The following is an 18126-nucleotide window of genomic DNA, read 5'->3' as shown; positions in this document are numbered from 1 at the left end:
ACACTGTCACTAATTGTAAATGTGGTTGTAGGGCAGTTCATAGTCCACAGGAAATTGTTTACTGAGCTGCTCAGTGCCAGGGCATAAGTGGATGATTTACAGATTGTGAGCCTGTTTTGTTTCTTCTTTCTTAGTATTTGGGGGCTTGGTATTTAAAACCAGAGTAATTTTCAGTACAGTATGTAATTTGCGATCATGCACTTACTAATGCATGCATATAGGACATTTAGGGGCTTAATTCTAAAATGTGATAAATATTTAGACTATTTGCTAAATTTTTTGATTCTACTTTTTGGTTAGAAGCACATAAGCCATTGATAGGAGCCTGTATAAAGCAGAGAATTGCTGAATTCCAGAAACTGAAAACTGATTTACACCATATGGACAACTGGGGCTAAATATGTCAACACAGGTTGCTGTGTGATTGATGTGCTAGCATTAAAGCAGGATGGAGAGTCTGTCTGGTCTTGCACCAGGAGCTCATGCCGCCAGTGTCTCAAAGAATGCCACTCTTGAGCCAAATGCATGCCTCCAGAAGGTCGGCAGAAATAAATGTAAATAATTATTTTAAAATACACTTAGAACTTTATTCATGCTCAGAGTGCTTTTCACCTTTTGAACTTGCAGAACACTGGGCTGTGCTGAATGGGTGCTGCCTTAAAGGGAAGGTGTAGGCTTGTAGCTGAACACAGGACTCTGAAAGTTCATCTGGTGATAGGTGGTAAATTATTAATGGAAGTAAATGTGCAGGGCTGAAATTCAGTTTGACTTTTTTATTACAGGTATCCTTATTAATTTGCATTGATAATGCCTGAAGGCTCCAATCAGAAACAGGCCTTGCAGGGGAAGAGACATAGGGTTTTTTTGACAACTGTGTTATTAGGATTTAAATAACTAGGCTTGTTACTAGAATAGCTAGATAAGCAGGGCAGAGACAAACCAATAAATGGATGAAAAAACTTAGCACATGTCTACATGTGCTAATATTTAATTGCTATAATAAAGTACCACGGCTGCCCTCCCATACGGGAATATGTTGGGAGTGAGGGCATAGAAAAGGTAAAGGCAAAACAGACACCCTAATAGAAATTAGAAAGTAGTAGAATTTCATTTCCTTGGCTTGCTTGCCCTGAGTAGCCAAGGGTAAGATGCCTGAGGGAGCACAGAAACCTTTTCAGTTTGTACCTTTTCTCTCAGAGAAATGCCCGTGTGTGTTTTTGCACTGTTAAAATATTTCTTTTGAGCTGCTGCATGTACCAGACCCAGATACCAGGGGTGATCTTCAGCATAACTTCCACAAACTTGAGTCTGAAACGGATCCAAGTTTTTCATTAGATAGTGAGACTAGTAAAATAAAGAAGATACTTGCATATGGGAACCACTCACCTTCTTTAGGTCTACCTTTCTGATGGCTGGGGTTCATGGTGACCTGGGGACAGACCCCATTACTATTTCCCCTCCAGAGTAGTCCCTATTTATTGTTATTCTGGGTAAAAGCCAGGAGTGTCACTGCTGCAGAGCACCTGTGCTGTTGGTATTGCACTGCTAGTAAAACCTCCCTTGGAATGTTCAAACTTTCCTAATACAGACTTTTCATTTTGTGTCTGTCTGTGGTGCCCAGGCAATCTCCCGGCTGTGTGAAGACAAATACAAAGACTTGTCAAAAGCTGCTATGAGACGATCTTTCAGTGCTGATAACTTAGTTGGTATCCGCCGTTCTAATGCCATCCTCTCCTGAGGAGAGAGCAAGCTGCAGCACCAGGAGCCAGCATCCACACGAAGCGGAGGAATCCACCACTCCATGCACACAAGCCAGCGGTGATGGTGTCTTCCAGCAAGAGGAAGCAAGGAGAGCCAATCAGCCAAGGGAGCCCAGAGCTTGAGGAACATACTTGGTGCAAAAGACAAGACCTTTGTCAAATCAACTCTCTCCGCCTTCTAATGTATCCAGAGGTGCAAAAACAAACTTATCTCCTTTTCTCCCCCACAGATGTTTGCTTACTATGTAGGCCTATAGCTGTGAACTCTTGAGGTTTTTAATAATAAGTAGTTTTAAATTTTAGAATTTAAACACTAACCACATGACTATAGTTACAATGTTCTTCCCTCCTCTCCCCTGTCATCCAGAGTCGCACTGCATTTATATTTCAGGTCAATGCAGTGTTAACAAAAACTACACATGGGACTCCTAAAAGTATAAAGCCGCTCTGGAGCTGAAAACAGTAGCATATACACGTGTTGATGGCTTTTCCCTGGTTTGGCTACTAAAAGCTGCTATTATTGGTGATGTGTTCATACCAAGAAGCTGCCCAGCAGGAAGGAATTCCATCTCTGCACCCACAGCTTCACTCCAGTAAAGATTGTCAAAAGACTTTGAATGTTTTGACTGGGGGCAGAGATACGGTTTTATGTATTGTTAAAATGTATAGGGTCCATGCTGCATTTCTTGTGAATTATGGTGCTTCTCTCATTTTCTAATACTTATATTGCTCGGGAAGAGATGTAATCTGTGTGTTTTTCTGAGGCATTGAATGAAAAAGCTGGTCTGGAAACATCATCACCATCCCAAACAGTGTAGCAATCCAGTGGTGAATGGCGTGTGTGCAGCACTGCTTCTCTGAGTTCTACTGCAGATCTCTTGTGCTATATACAGTGAGTTCCTAAAGCTGATGTTGTGCATCCATCTGGCTCTCCTTGGGTTTCAGTTTCCTGGGAGGCAGTTACATTCATAATGAGACAATAATGAGTTTGAGAATCCTGGACTACCTATCAAGGTAGATGGAAAAATATTGTGTTCAACTGAGAATTATCAAAAAGCTTTCTATAAACCTTATTTTTTATTTTCCCAAAGTGAATTTTATCTTGTGCAACTGCTCTAGAGGCTTGAGGTTTGCTCTTTTTGAGATTTTGGAACAGAGCTTACTTACAAGCTCTGAACTGAACTCTTAACAGGATAAGTATTAGACTCTTCCTGTGACAAGTCTTTGTAGTATCTTCCCTTCTTGGATCCAAATAGGTTCTAGGCAGTGTCCTAGGAGCAGATCTCCCTCCGAATGACACGGGTTTTGTGCACTTCCTCTTACAGCCAAGGCCCAGAAACATACACTGAACAACAAGTCCATCTGCCTTTGGGAGTGGGGCTGAGTGCCATCATCAGTGTGGCTGCACTCAGCTGTTCAAGTGCTGCATACAGCCTTTTGCAGTATGCAAATGTGCCAGCCCCTGGCTCCCAAACCCACGGAACTTGGCACTTCAGGTATCGATCACAATTCAATATTGAAAATAACACTACATCTTCAGGTGGTTTTCCTTTCTCATGTTTGTATTAAAAGAAAAGCTAATAAACTCTATTTTAATTAAAGTTAAAGGTGAAAGGTGTGTTCTGTACAGCTGTTGGATTCTACTGCCCCTCAAAAAAGGAAAAAAAAAAAAGGAAGAGAAACCCCAGCAGCTGTGTGTTAAGGCCTCTCCATTCCCCACACCAGCCTATCACCTTCATTTGTTCCCCATGGGCTGTCAATGTCTGGCAGTCCTGGGAGAGGTGCAGCCCTGCATGGCTGCCCAGCTCTTCCCACATGGTCTCTGGATTTAGAACCTGACTTGTGCTGCTCAAGTAAACCACTCACTGACAGTTTCTTTGCACTTCAAAGGTCTTTAAGTAGGGCCAGTCTCTCTGGAAGCGATTTGATGGTTTTTAAGTCCTCCCTTGAGGAGCACGAAATTGGAAGCTACAAGTGACCAGCTCCTGGATTGACTTGTGACCTAATTGCTAACGAGCTTTGCTTCCCTCAGCACTGCCAGGTGCCTTCAGCTCTGTGGGATCGATCTGGTGCACTGTGCTGGGGGGCTGCTCCAAAAACAGCCACTCACTGTGAGCGGCTCAGCAGAGACTGGGGGCACTGGTTTCCCTTTTTTTGCCAGATGAGATGGAGACTCATCTGCTGATCTAGATGGCAGATGAATGACATCTCAAGCTGATGGCTGCTTCTGCAATACATCCTGCAGGATACAGCTGCTGTGAACCTGATTTTGCTTTGAATATTACCTGGCTTTAGTTTTACTGTAGCCCAGAGCACATTATCCAGTGGGATTTTGATCTGTTCAGCAGATACTAAGCAGGCTTGACCTCCAGCTCAGCTTAAGAGGGAGAAAATAGCAATTCCATTTACCCTTCTGGTACCCCTAAAAGAGTTAGTTTCTGGAAAACACAGCCACTGTATTTCTTAGCTAAACAATAAAACAATAAAAATACAGCTCCCTTTTGAAGTGCTGGACAGTGTTTCTGAAGGAATTGCATTTAGGTGGTTCTGCTGGACAATGAACTGTGATGGGGAAATACCCTCCAATTTGCACTACTCTATATGCTGGCAACACTTTTCTCAAAGAGGCAAAAGAAAAATTACAATCATGGTCAGAATACTGGAATTACAGAGACTACCTCTGCTCCCAGGGAAAAACAACTGGCCAGAGGATCAATGTACCTTGTTTTTCTTAATCCAACAGCTGAACAATATTTAATCTATGTTGAGGTGACCTGCTTTCAGTTCCAGGGCAGCACTCCCCATCTGGCAGTAAATGCTGTTTGCAGAGACAATAGCTGAGTTACAGCCCAGCAAGAGTGATGTGAACACCAGCCAGACCAGCAGGAGCAGCGTGTGTTAGCAGTCAACAGGGGCAGGAGGCCATGGAGGTGTTTGTGGGCTCCAAGATGCCCTTGGGTTCCAGCAGCCCCTTCCCTTTGTGTACAGGGACTGTGTATTTTGTTTCCAAGGGAATTTTATGAGAACTACTTCAGTTTGGGCTTGGCAGTTAAGAGGACAGGCACTTGAGGGATGGAATAAATGTCAAGACCACTGCTCCTGGGTAAGAGTATAGGTGTCAAGCATACCCTGAGCAAGCAGAATTGGACAGAAGAGCCATTGAGGCAAGAGCTTGCACAGGAGGTTGGCAGGAGTGCTCAGGGCAGGGTGAGCTGCTCCATTCAGAGCTCAGCATTGGGCAGGCTGCAGCCCCCATCCTGTCCTGGGATTTCCCACAGCACCGGAGTGCAGGACAATGACACAGAACTGGCATTCCATATTGTTAACCTGGGAAAATTATTCTTGCACTAAATAAGCTGTTTATGTATATGGCAACATAGAATAAATTACAGGGTGCTACCGGAGTAACTGTAGTGCCCTTACTAACACCCACCCCTCAATGGACTGGCAAAAGAGCACTTAAATGGCAGAGCATGGGCCTGTTTGTCTTAGGATTAGGAGTCTCAGGCTGCCTTCACAGACAAGGCATTTTCTAGGTGAAATAACCAGTTTGGCTTCAGATCTATGATATTAAAACCTATTTGAAGAGCCACATTCCCCCATGGCATCAGGCACTGTCATTCTCCATGCCACCCAGCCTGAACTTGTGCTGCATTTGCACTGTTCAGCCCCAGGGAAGCCGGTGAGTGCCTTGAGGGTGGCTTAAGTTGGCCAAGTGGAACATGGAGAGCACAGGAGCACAAGCATTGGGCCAGCTGTGCTGGATCACATGTGTGCTCACGGGAACAGAGTCCTGCAGGTGACTCACGCTGCCTGCAGGAAGGGCCCTTCCCTTGCTCGGAAACAGTGGCTTGAGGTAGGCGGTGGATGGCAGTGCTGCCAAAGTCCTGTTTATGAGGAGCTGAGGACACAACAGCTTCCTGGCAGGCAAGAATGACAACAAGGCTGCCAGCAAGGTGCTGGAGTTACTTCTGGGAGCAGGCAGTGAGTGTCCACAGCTCCTTGAGAAGAACCTGATGCTGAAATGGTTCACATCCCCTCCACACCCCAAAACTGGGTAATTGGGGCGATAGAATCAGCCCAAATGGTGTGTTTTGCCTGTACTTGAGCATGGGGGGGAAGATCCCTACAGAATCAGGTGAGTCAGGCTGTGGGACTGTCAGGTTTATCACTGGGTGCTGGAATGCTGCTTCCAGGTAAGAGATCCTATCTGGTGGGACTTGGTGTGTGCCTACACACCTAACTAGATAGCAGAGTCCTGCACCATTAGTCACCACGGAGCCAGCCTTAACCCCTTGCTGTCCCTCCCCAAGTGCTCCTCGCAGCGCGAGAGGTCGCACAGCAGATGGCAACACGACCACCCAAATGGGCCCTTGGCTAGGAGCTGTCATCTGCTTGGCCTTAGGAGTATCAAAGGGCACCTCTGCAGGGCCTGATCTCAGCATGGGGCAAGGGACACGTACTGCAGAAACTGCAAAACGCCAATAAAAGTTGATAGTTAACCCTCTTTTAGCAGCGAGGCGTGACCTTGGCCCGTCAGGGAACGCGCTGTCAGCGCGGTCACGGGCACAGCCAGCACGGCCGCCCCCGAGCACAGAACCCAGGGCAGAGCCTGGCTGCACCACCCAGCCCGGGCACGCCAGCGCTGAGGGCACGGATGTGTGGCATCCTCTGTGCCAAGGGCAGCGCTGCGTGGGGTTCGAGCACACGGAACATGCTATTCCTGTGCCACACAAGTGTAGTTGCCTCACCAGTTCCCCACGATCCCCAGGGATAAGAGCCCTTCATGGTCCTCCCCCTCCCCCTGACAGGTAAGCTTCTCGGGTAATAAATACTCTAACAGAAGCAGAAGTAAAGAAAACAATACACACTATTTTTTTTTTATACTCATAAATAACTAATGTTGATACTTCTCTTTGAATAAAATTTCTTCAGCTTTTCACACAATATAGTACAGTTATTTAAGCAACATTGAACAGCATTGGTAACGGAAGAGGCAAAACCCAACATGTAAATTGGCTACAGCAGACAGGGCACATGGCAACGGCTCCTTCCCCCCTCCTGCCACTTGTTGCTGAGAAGCCAGGCTCAAACACGAGTTGATTGTATTATCCTACCGTTAGATTAAAGATGAAAACGCTCTTGCATTTTTCAATAGACAACAATTTGTAGCTAATCTTAGATTTCTTTACAGTCAGCTGTACTTTGGAAAAAACAAAAACAGCAAAATACCACCTTTGACATGGTTTTTTTGTTCATTGTATTGCATGATGTGTGTTTAGCTGTATCTACAAAAGGCACTAGAGAGAGAGAGAGAGAGGAGTCCAGCAAGGTGTGGACTGGAGGAGGTTGGAATAATTTAATGCCCTGGATTACAGCACGAGACTACCCACAGTGTCTCTGCACCTGACCTGCCTCACTGCTGAGAACACACCTGTCCCTAACCTGTATCAAAGGTCACTACGGCTTCTGTATGTACAAATTAGGCTATAATACAATTATTTACAGTTTGTAACACAATATGGTGCAAATCTGTCCACAGTAAAGTACACCAACATACTGGAGGGGGTGAGCCATACTGCAAGAGTGCACATGGATGCAGCTGAACAGTCCCTGGTGAGCCTTCCATCCTTGCACCTCTGTTTCCTGTATCCAGGACACCCCAGAGACACTCACACACTACCTTTATCCAGAGATGTGCCACTTGAGTGTTCCCTCACTTCCCAGGTTTTGGTTTTAAAATGAGGTGGAAACTTTTTTGACTGAAGTGGTCCAAGGGTTTTAAGAACAACCTCAGATCCTTGCAGTCCTGCAGGAGCAAAGCCAGCAGTTGTTCTCCAGTGCTTGAGTAGCTGGGTCACAGTGCCACACTTGAAGGAGGGCAAAAAGCACTCCAGTAATAGCTTGGTAGTTACATATATCACCACTGCTTAGGGCAGGGAGAAAAAAAAATTAAAACAAGAGTGCTTTCACAAGTGGCCTGAAATCAGAGGCAGCCAGCCTCATCCCATGCCACAGCTGGAGCCCCTTGCCCTGGCTACATTTAGTGACTCTGACAACAGGGTCCCCCCACCATTATTCTACTTACTGAAACCCAGCTGTCACCACTTCTTAATGGTAGGCAATGGTTCTGTCGGTGCTCAGCTGCTGTCTGATCCCAGGAAGTGAAAAGGCTTGGGAAGCTGGAGGAAAAGAGTATGAGCGCTCTACTAAGTTTCCCTAAATTAACTGCTCCTTCTCAAACCTGGTAGTCTCTCTAGCAGAGGCACAGATTTGAAAAAAGCAGCAACAAGTATTGAAGCTGACTGTCTGGAAATCCCAGCTGCTTCTCCGGAGAGACAGCCTGCTGCCTGGCTGGGACACCCCATCCCTGCAGTCCTGGCTTGCAACCTTCTAGGGCTGGTTGTGCCACGCTCAGCTGCTGTGCCACATTCAGCTGCTGTGCCACACACCACAGCTGGTGGGCAGGACACAGGGCCTGCTTCCCTCACCCCATGTAACCCACATGGGACAAGGGAGACCGAGGAACTCGCCCCGCTGCAGTGGCGAGAGGCACGAGCAGCATGGACCCTTCCCAGGGCAGCTCAGGAGAGCCCCGCTCTCCGTGCCAGAGCCAGCGGTGCCAGGGCTCCTTGCAAACCCCAGCTCCACCACCTGCACAGCCCCTTGCGCAGCCCCTCAGCTCCCAGGCTCAGTGGCTCCATGGGCAGTGGAGCTGGCTGCCCATTGCAGAGCAGGCAGTCAGTGCCACCCAGCCAAGCCCACCAGAGCCAGCTCCTGCCCGGTCCTGAGCTCCACACTGAAGGGAGCTGGATGTGCTTGCCCAGGGCAAAGGGACTGCAGCGGATCACCCGGTCCCTGCCTGTGCTGCAGACAGCTGGGACCCCGTCCCTGGGGAAGATCCTCTCCACAGCCCCTTCCTCCTGCACTGTCACCACCCCTGAAGCCCCCAGCCCATGCAGCTCCTCCCCTCCTGCTCAGTGTGCTGCTGCCTGAGCAAGGCCAGCGGCTGCCTCACACCAGAGCACCCAACCTTCTCCTCAATATGCAGCTGTGCCTGGGGCTCTGGGGGCACTGAGAGCAGTCTCCTGCTCTGCCCAGGGCACCCAGGGAGGCAGCAACCCCTGCCAGCTCTCCCTGACTCACTCTCTGGGCTTTAGTGAGGGGCTCAATGGCAGTGCCAGCCCCCACCTGGGGTTGGGGGCCACCATCTGCCCTGCCTGCTACAGCTCTGCCTTTCACCCCAGCACCAGCAAGACCTGCCCAGAGGCTTGGTGTGGGACACAAATCAGTGCTTGAGGGCTACTGCCACCTGATTGGCACACAGGCAGCAGCATCCCAGGACCCCAGCCAGGATGTGGGACCCCAAATGGGGCATACATGGCAGTGCCAGGCTCCAGGCCTCCCTGTCCTTCTGCCCCCACTTAGCTGGCAGCACCTCCCCCTGCCCTGCCTGGGGCTGCAGCTGCTCCGTGCTCGTGGTCCCAGGCAGCACCGCCACGGTGGGGCTGAAGATGCTGGGGTGGCCCAGCTGTCACCCCCTCTTCTGTGGCCCAGGGTCTTCACAACCCTCTCCTCCCTGTGGCTGAGGTCACCGAGGCTGCCTCTGGTCACACGTGGGACAGTGGGACCTGTTTGTGGTAGGAGGCCATACTGGGCAGTACCGTCCTGCCCACCAGTGCCGGGCTGGCCTCACCGTACACAGAGGCGCCCACAGGCTTCCTGGCCCGGCAGCAGCGGGTGGTGAAGCGCCTCCAGGACTCGAGTGTCTTTCCAGACCAGATCCAAACGCCGGAGGTGATCCCCACCACAAGGCACATGAAGTACTTGAGCATGAAGACAGCGTAGTCAGGCTTGGGGCGGTGAGGGTCCCCCGGGCAGGAGCAGTTCTGTGCCTGCTCCCAGGCCTCCCGATTGTGCTGCTCGTAGATGTAGCAGGCAATGACAATGGTGGCAGGCACAGTGTAAAGCACGGTGAAGATGCCGATGCGGATCATCAGCTTCTCCAGCTTGTCAGTTTTGGTGCCGCCCTGCTTGATCACGCTGCGGATGCGAAAGAGCGAGACGAAGCCAGCCAGCAGGAAGAGGCTGCCAGTGAAGAGATAAACCACTAGTGGTGCCAGCACAAAGCCCCGCAGATTCTCCAGGCTCTGGTTGCCCACATAGCAAACCCCAGCCACTGGGTCACCGTCCACAGAGCTCAGTGCCAGTACAGCAATGGATTTGGCACTGGGGATGAGCCAGGCAGCCAGGTGGAAGTACTGCGAGTAGCTAGCAATGGCCTCATTGCCCCACTTCATGCCAGCTGCCAGGAACCAGGTGAGGGACAGGATGACCCACCAGATGGAGCTGGCCATGCCGAAGAAGTAGAGGAGAAGGAAAACCACGGTGCAGAGAGCAGGGCCTGTGGTCTCATAATGGATGTGGTGGTGCTCCGGGTTGCAAGCCACGTTGGCGTGCCCTGCCACCAGCCGCACAATGTAGCCCATGGAGACGAAGAGGTAGCAGGCAGAGAGGAAGATGATGGGGCGCTCAGGGTACTTGAAGCGCTCCATATCAATGAGGAAGGTGGCCACAGTGGTTGAGGTGGAGAGGAAGCAGAGGATGGACCAGAGGCCGATCCAGAAGGTAGCAAAGGTCTTCTCATCCTGGGTAAAGTAGGGCTGGTAGCAGGGGATGGCACAGTTGAGTACCTTCCCAGTCCTGATGCGGTTGTACAGCGGATGGGACTCCTTGGAGATGGGGATCAGGGGCGCTTTGCACTTGCAAGTCTGACCACAGTCCAGCCCTGAGAGGCGCTGCCCATCAAGTGGCGTCAGGTTTTTGGCCATGTCCTTGGCAGGGCGCGTGGGCTTCCCAAAGAAAGGCGGCAGGGTGGTGGCTTCCGTGTGGTTGTATCCCATGCAAAGCACTTCGGTGTCCCCCAGCACCGGCAGGCTGTCGCAGCTCATCCTCTCGGGCCAGGCAAAGCCGTACTGCTGCATGATGGGCGAGCAGCCGGCCTTGGCCCGCTCGCAGACGGAGCGGCAGGGGGGCAGCGGCTTCGTGTAGTCGGACAGGCAGATGGGGGTGTACATGCTGCAGAGGAAGAAGCGCAGGTCCGGGGAGCACTGGATCTCCACCAGCGGCCAGAACTGGTGCACCTCCAGCCCGGCCTCGTCCTGCGTGTCGTGGTTGAACTGGTTGGGCATGTAGGTGAGGTTGTAGCCGATGCCCTTGCACATCGGCACCGTGATCTCCTGGCACACCAGCGCCTTGGAGGCGGCGCGCCCCGCCGCCGGCAGCCCCAGCAGCAGCGGCAGCCCCAGCAGCAGCGGCACCGGCAGCCCCCGGCCGCCCATCGCCGCCGCGCGTCCTACCGCCGCCGCATGTCCTGGGCACCTGCCGCCTCCGCGCCGGGAGCGGGGCCCGGCCGGGAGCGAGAGCGGGATCCGGACCGCCGCCGCCGCCGCCACCTGCGCTCTGGGCCGGGCGGGCGCCCCCGCTCCGCGCCGCGCCCGCGCCCCGCCCTGTGCCCGCCCCGGGGCCGCCCGCGGCACCGCCCCCGCCGCTGGCCCCGCCCCGCCGGGGCTCCCCGCGGCCGCCCCCACGCCGGGAGCCGAGTGCCGCGGCGGCGGAACGCCGCGCTGCCCCGGCCCCGCTGCTGCAGGAGGCCCGGGGGAAGTGAGAAGATGACGGTGCTGCCAAACCACGGACTGCTCCGCATCTGTGCATCTCCTTCCCCTCTTGCCCGCCGGGCCCCTCCTGAGACCCGGCGCCTTCCGCCCCCCTCTGCGCCGCGACGGCCCGGCCCGGCTTGCCCGGCCCGGCGCGAAGAGCCGAGCGGCTGGAGGAGGAGGGCAGGCGGTGCCCGCGGCGCTGCTGCCGCTTCGCCCCTTCCTCCTCGGGCCCTTCAGCCCCTCTTCGCGGGAAGGGGCCGGGGCTTCTTACGCCGTAACGGGATTGGGACGAAACGGGGATAAACCTGGGTAGGGGAAGCGAAGATGTGAAGGGGTTCTGGCCGGATTTGCCTTGCTCCGGCCATGGCACATCAGCCCGGGTACAAGGGACACTGTAGCATCTACCGCCGCTGTCTCCCGGCGCTGCCCGCGCCCAAGCTGCCCGGCGGGGCAGCGCTCCCGACTCCCGGAACGCTGAGCCTCGGCGGGAAGGGAACGGGAAGCCGCCCCTGCCCGGGAGCAGGCAGCTGCACTGCCGCATTCCTGCCCCGGATTCCGGTCGCCATCCGCTCCGACAGCTCCTTTCTTCCACCCACCAGGCGGGTGGCAGGCGCTGGAGCGCAGCGCGAACCAACGACGAGACCGTGCCGGGGCAGAAGGCTCTGCCCAGCTCCCTGGGACCGCGGGCTCCTGCCAGGGCCACCGAGGTGGTCACGCTTAGCTGCCAGGAATTCAAATCCTCCAGCCCATGCCTTCGTAAACACCGAAATTGCCAGCCTGATTTTCAAGCGCTTCCCTGAAAGCCCTTAAGCCCACGGAATGTTCGGGGCATGCAGGGGAACAGACCTGCCTCAGAAGCCAGATTGGGGGTCACAGGCTGCAGCTGCTATGGCAGAGCCTTATTCTGGCCAAGGCAGAAGGGCATTTTGGACCAGAGTACTTGCATCCAGCCCTGGATCTACTAGTCAAGACATACGCATAGCACATCACAGATACAGACAGCTTGAATTCAAGGCCTGGTGCTGGGGAACACCAGTACCCAAAATACCCCTAACTGCACCCAAAACCCACAAAGCAAAGACTCAAAGCATGACTTAGCTCCTGCCTTCCTCCCAGAATTAAAATCTGGCTTGCTTATTGCTCTGAGGCCAGTGGCTGATGTACCCACAGAGCACTCACTGCTGATGATCAAAGTCATCAGGGATTTTAAGGCGAGAGACCTAACGACCACCCCTGAAATCCACATCCACCCAGCCTAGGCATGCATTTTACTTGGCACTGTCAACTTCGATGCTTAACAACATTTTTTTTAAAGGGAAGAAAAAAATCTCACATCCCTATACCTCTTTGCTTTATGCTGTAAGTTTTCCCTGTAATAGACCTACACAGAGGAAAATTACAAGTCACATGTTCCTTTGGAAGACAGTGGCATATCCTTGTAGCAGGAGTCATAACTTTTAATTCTCCCCAACAATGAGTTTCTGTGAACTAGCAGCCCAGCAGAAAGCAATCACAGACAGTTTCATTATGGCTGTCAGTTGATTATCCAAATTATAGCTGAGAGCACAGGGCAGCCTTTTTATTATCATCATTGCTGTACAATTAGAAAATGCTGAAGAAGCTCCCTAAGAGCAGAAATTCTTTTTTTTTGTTGGCATTTTTCATTTTTATAAGCATTCTCTTGGGCAATATCTTAGTTTGATTTGATACACAATGGGGAGCGGGTACATAAGTGGGAAGGGAAAAGATAAGAAGGGAAAAATGGGGCAGCTCTTCATTTCAGTTAATCTATCAACTCTTGTAGCCTGGTTCAGGTTTTGCCACTCCTCCAGATATATCTAATTCTTAGAGCCTGGCTGTAAATAATGCTGCATTTGCTACACTGGGGACACATAAAATCCAATTAAGAGCCAGGTAGACATCTGTTGGCTTGCTCTGTGCTTCTGTTTCCTTTTTGTTTTTATGAATATGTAGCAGAACAACCAGAGCAGGATTAAATATGGTGTAAGTGCAAGTGCAGTTGATAGGTTTGTTAGTCATGTCTTCAGTACAGTATGAGAGTGCTTTATGTGCATCCAGCACTATTAGTAACAGAAGATGTGTCTGCACAAAATTTACTGTATCAAACCCTGCAGACAAAAAAGGAAGTGTTTCCTGGCCCAAAGAAAATGATTTTGTAGTTAAAAAATTCTCAAATTATTAAAAATTGCTTTACCTTTTATCCATGTGCAGAAGTGTCCATGAAGCTCTACCATGCTAGACAGGTCTGCTTGGGAGTTCATCTAATCCCTGCTCCTGGCTCCAGCCCAGAGGATACAGGCATGGACTGACAATACGTGTCCTCACAGACATACCTTGCACCCACTGAGGCGTTTTCAGCTGGGATGCAGCGGTTCCTGGTAGAAGCAGAAAGCAAAAAGGTGATAAATATTTCTGCATTTGGTTCTTGCACTGCTGATTGTCAGCGTACACTGTTTACCTGGACAAATAGCTTTTGTGAAGGATACCATGACTTTTAAAAGACTTTAGAAAAGGACTAAGTGAGTTTCCTTTGTAAAGACTGACTATTGCCCTTGCCCTTGTTAGAGGACTCAGCAGACTTTCGCAAAGAGCTTTTCAGCCCAGGCTTTGGGCAGGGACAAAGCCAGAGAGCACTGATGTCGCTCTTGGCTTTGCCGGTACCAAAGCAGGGCAGGAACCTTCTGCCCCTCTTGTCACAGGATCAGCACACCACCCTTTGGCCCTCAACCCCTATTGCTTGAAGCAGCAAATCCTGGTTTTGTCTGCACTGCTGACAAGTCTCCAGCTCCCAGGAAGGGAGCAGTGGGGGCCCAGTGCAGGTGACGGCGGTCTCCCAGTGCTGGTGGGCAGCCTGCCAGTCACCCCAGCTGGAGGCTGTGCTGGCTCAGGCATTGCTCAAATTAGCAGTGACCCCTGATAACAATCTGCTGGACTGAGGGGGTGCTGGGGGCCAAAAGGTGGTTTGCAGCAGCACAAGACTTTGCCTTACTGCCTGTCACGAGTGCAGGAACAGACATCACTTTTGGCATCATGGTGCAGCCCCCTGGCAGCACCAGCAGACCACTGTGTACTGGTACAAAAGGATATCGGTATTTGCCCCACACCGAGGACACGGCTGCATGCTGCACCAAGGCAGGTGTGCTTCTGCTTCCACCCATGCTAAGTGTTTGCCTTTCCACCTAAGTGCTGCAGCAGCTCCAAGCTGCCTGTGCTGCAAACCCCAGCACCAAGACTGACCTCGTGTAACAGCACCTGGAGCAGGGGGCTCCTAAATAAGACCAAGGCTCTTGCTCACTACAGGCAGGAAGGACCTGACAGGCAGGGAGACAGAAGGACTCTTGGCCCTTTGCAAGCAGGCAGAGCAAAGAGAATCACTGCCAGTGTCTGCAGAGGGACCCTGGCACCCAAATCCTACTGAAGTGAAACAGCAGCAGGGGTGAACATTTCTCATGTGCCCAGATGAATTGAAGGCTATGGCCTGGGGACAGGAATTCAGATTTAAATCACTTGAATGCTTTTCACCATGCCTTGCTGAAATTCCCTTAAAAATCCTAACTTACATCAATACAATTTGTTTTCATATACAGTTGTGCAATTACACACCTTAACATACTGCAGGAAAACAAAACCATGCCAAACTGTACCCTATCCAAAAAGTTACATGAAACTTGAAAACTTCTGAGTGAATTAATCCAAAACTTGATTTCTAACAGTGACAAAGACTTTAGCGACACCTAACACAAATGCTGCAGCTTGTAAAATGCCACCAGAAGTTCAGGAGAGTAAGACCAAAGTAAAATCAGGAAGAGTGGCTGCACATAAAACTAATCCCGCCAAACTCACCACTTATTAATTAACTATACTTGTACATATAAGTGTACATAAAATGTATGTAATAAGTTTTCTTTGGTCTCCTCAGGCATTGGGAACCTTCCTATGAGCCACAGTTGGAATACTGTAGGGATGTTCCTGCCCTGAGGTGCCACTACCACAGCATGCAGAGGCAGGAGGATCAGGGCCCTGGCTCAGAGGTGCAGAGGGGTTAGTGGTGATGAGGATGGGCCTCTGCCATGCCACAGCCATGGCTGGTCTTCAAATCTCCGTGCTGTGACTCACACAACGCTGAGATAAAGAGGAAGCAGTGAAGTTCCTTACATCTAATTTTCCTGCGTGGGGGAGGGGGGCAGGTATAGTGCAGCCTGAAACATCTGAAACTTTTCAAATATGTAGTTTTGAAACACAACACATTATGCTTTTTTTTTCTTTTCTTTTCCTCTCATGGGCCCTTGAAAAGAAAACAGTCCCCATAGTGAAGTTGACATGATAAATTAGTATGGCCCTGGCAAAGCCCTCACTCTTCATTTGGCAAATACTTATTTATGGACTTTCAATTTGTGGCTTATGTAACAACAGGGTGAGTGACTTTCAAAAAAGCTCCGCCATGTATTGACCTGATACAGCCTAATGGGCCCTTCAGAGCAATTAGGATTTATTGTGTTAGCGTCTATTGTGTATAGAGACCATTTTAAAAACATGTGTTATTTACCCAGAAAGCAGTAATGACTGTTTAAATACAGTGAGATTGTTTCTTAAACTCTTGCTGCTCTATACATTGCAAAGAAGTTACTCCAAATATTTTTCAGAGTTAAATACTTTGCTCCAGTGGGATTTCCAAGCCAGATTATTGTATGGCACATGTATTTGTATGCCTATAGCTGTAAGTGAACCGAGCTCTCAGGAAAGCTGCAAAATGAGCAGCCTGGAAGCATGGAATCAGATTTTTTTTTCAACCAAGGGGCCAGTGCTTGCAGCTCAGGCCTTTCCCTAACTTAGAGAGCAGGGCATGTCCCATGAACCACACAGGTTTTGCCCTATCTGATCTGAAAGTCCAGCAAAAGTGACCTTAAGAGCCACGAAGCTGTGGTTTGCATCATAGCACATCTAACCCTTTACATGCACATAAGGTGGGGCCATCAGCACTTCCCTGTAACCTCCTGGGGACCAGCATGCAAGAACACAAGTGTTGGCTTCTGCAGACCAATGCAGGTGTGAGAAGCCAAACCCCTGTCCAGGCTCCTCAGCAGGCCTGAAGGAGCTCAGCTTTGCAGCCCAGCAAAGATCAGTGCTGGCTTACACCAGCTCTGACTCTGACCACAGAGTAAAACAAACCCCCAGTTCATACATGGGAGCCAGCAAGTCCCTCTATGAAGCAACAGTATAGACTAACTACTGCTTGACTTATCTTCAGACCAATGCTGTTCTGATCAGTGCTATCTCAAAAATAGTTCTTTCCTTTTCTGCCTTTTTCCTGCCCTCTCCTTTGCTGTGTGAGACCTTCAGGGAGAAACTGCTCAAAGCAGTTCCTTGGCAAAATGCTTTTCCTGCCCTGCTTCAGATTGCAGCCTTTGGAGATTTGTTTCTATCTGCTTGTTTTACACCAGAATTAACATATTATCTGTTACCGCTGCAGAGACAGAAGTAATAAGCAGGTTTTTGTATTACAGCAAAAAAAGAGACAAGTTAGAGGACCCTCTGGTTGAAAAATTTGTGGCAAGTATTTCAGAGTTAGGATACAAGTTTGAAATGGCTAGTCCTCTGGAGAACAGTCAGGCAGCCTAGACTGAAGCTGGCTATAACTTAAAATTTCTGTTTTGTGGAAAATTCCAACAGTAAAAAACAATATAAAACACACCAGTTTGCTCCAAACAGGGCAAGCTGCTCATACTTCTGAGCAATCCTGCAGCATCAGGAAAAGCTAGAAGCCCCCTGCCCAGGAAGGCCTTAGGAACACAGGATGAGGGAGTACCTGGAGTGAGCGACACAGAAATCCTAGGGTGACAGATCTTGCTGGCAAACTGGGCAGATTTCAGGCAAGAATCGGCCTGGTGAGCATTTGTCTCTTAGGTCTTACCTTATTTTCAGAGAAAGTTGGTCAGTCAAAACAGCAACATTTCCAAGAAATTTTCTGTCTCTGCTGAACTGACAATTTACAAAGAAACTGCTCTCTACGAACATCTGCAGTTATGGGTGGTCTCTCCCGGCCTTAAAATTCTATGAATTGATACAAAACATATGATAACAATTGTTGCTGTTAAAAGCAACTTCAGTCTGTGTTCAGAATAGTTCGAGTTCAGCCTGTCTTTTCCTGAAAATATAGAATTTATTTAACATAGGTTTCAAACATGTAAGCCAGTTTGGCTGCATTTCTTCACTAACCTCTCAAGATGCTGTGATCAAGCCTTTTTAGATGCAGTGATTCTGGACTCTCTTGGGGCAACCTTAAGGGACCTTTATTTCCAGAAACTGGACTCCTTTACAAGATGCCATATCTCTCACTTAAGATCAGAAGCAATCAAAATTTATGCATTTGAAAGCTTTATCCTGTATGTGTACTTATGTACATTACCCTAAAAAGAGAACATTCATGTACAATACACACATGCTGTGTTCTCATATTTCTATGAACCAGAAAGTATCAAAGCCAGAGACCTCCTGAAACAATGTCCTCTACCTGACCTTTTAGGCATTCTTGCTAAGATCAGGCACTTCAGGTTTTCCCTATCTTCTTCTGATATCCTTGAAGTGCTTGACACAGAGCTAGAGGAATATTTGGAACTAAGCTTTAGTGAGGCGTGTCATTCACATCAAGTGAATGAAACGACGTTGAAATACAGATTTAAATCCCT

At 50.0% G+C, this 18126-nt stretch overlaps 3 protein-coding genes across 5 annotated transcripts in view; 1 reads left to right on the top strand and 2 right to left on the bottom strand.

Moving 5' to 3' along the window:
* The window catches only part of CCNYL1 (cyclin Y like 1), a 32848-nt gene extending 29481 nt beyond the window's left edge, over window positions 1-3367 (top strand). The window contains exon 11 of the mRNA XM_033516086.1: window positions 1622-3367. Coding sequence (XP_033371977.1) covers window positions 1622-1738 — 117 coding nt within the window. The 3' untranslated portion in view covers window positions 1739-3367. The remainder of the gene's footprint in view (window positions 1-1621) is intronic.
* PLEKHM3 (pleckstrin homology domain containing M3) overlaps window positions 1-18126 on the bottom strand; it is a 108345-nt gene that overhangs the window by 3462 nt on the left and 86757 nt on the right. For 2 of the 3 annotated variants that reach the window (XR_004498282.1, XR_004498285.1), the window contains one exon: window positions 13635-13815. The gene's annotated coding sequence lies outside the window, so the exon portion shown is untranslated. Of the gene's footprint in view, window positions 1-6612; window positions 7943-13634; window positions 13816-18126 lie in introns of those variants that run through there. The other variant, XR_004498283.1, reaches the window with a different exon arrangement.
* On the bottom strand, window positions 6613-11211 carry FZD5 (frizzled class receptor 5). Its single transcript, XM_015634438.2, has one exon. It carries the CDS (start codon window positions 11099-11101, stop codon window positions 9371-9373), a length of 1731 nt encoding a protein of 576 aa, XP_015489924.1. The 5' UTR covers window positions 11102-11211; the 3' UTR covers window positions 6613-9370.

This window comes from Parus major, chromosome 7 (genome assembly GCF_001522545.3).
Source record: "Parus major isolate Abel chromosome 7, Parus_major1.1, whole genome shotgun sequence".
NCBI classification, from domain to species: Eukaryota; Metazoa; Chordata; class Aves; order Passeriformes; family Paridae; genus Parus; species Parus major.
This window is presented reverse-complemented; position numbering and strand designations above follow the sequence as displayed.

Excerpts from the sequence above, each read along its gene's own strand:
- FZD5 (XM_015634438.2), bottom strand. The coding sequence starts at position 11,101 with ATGGGCGGCCGGGGGCTGCCGGTGCCGCTGCTGCTGGGGCTGCCGCTG.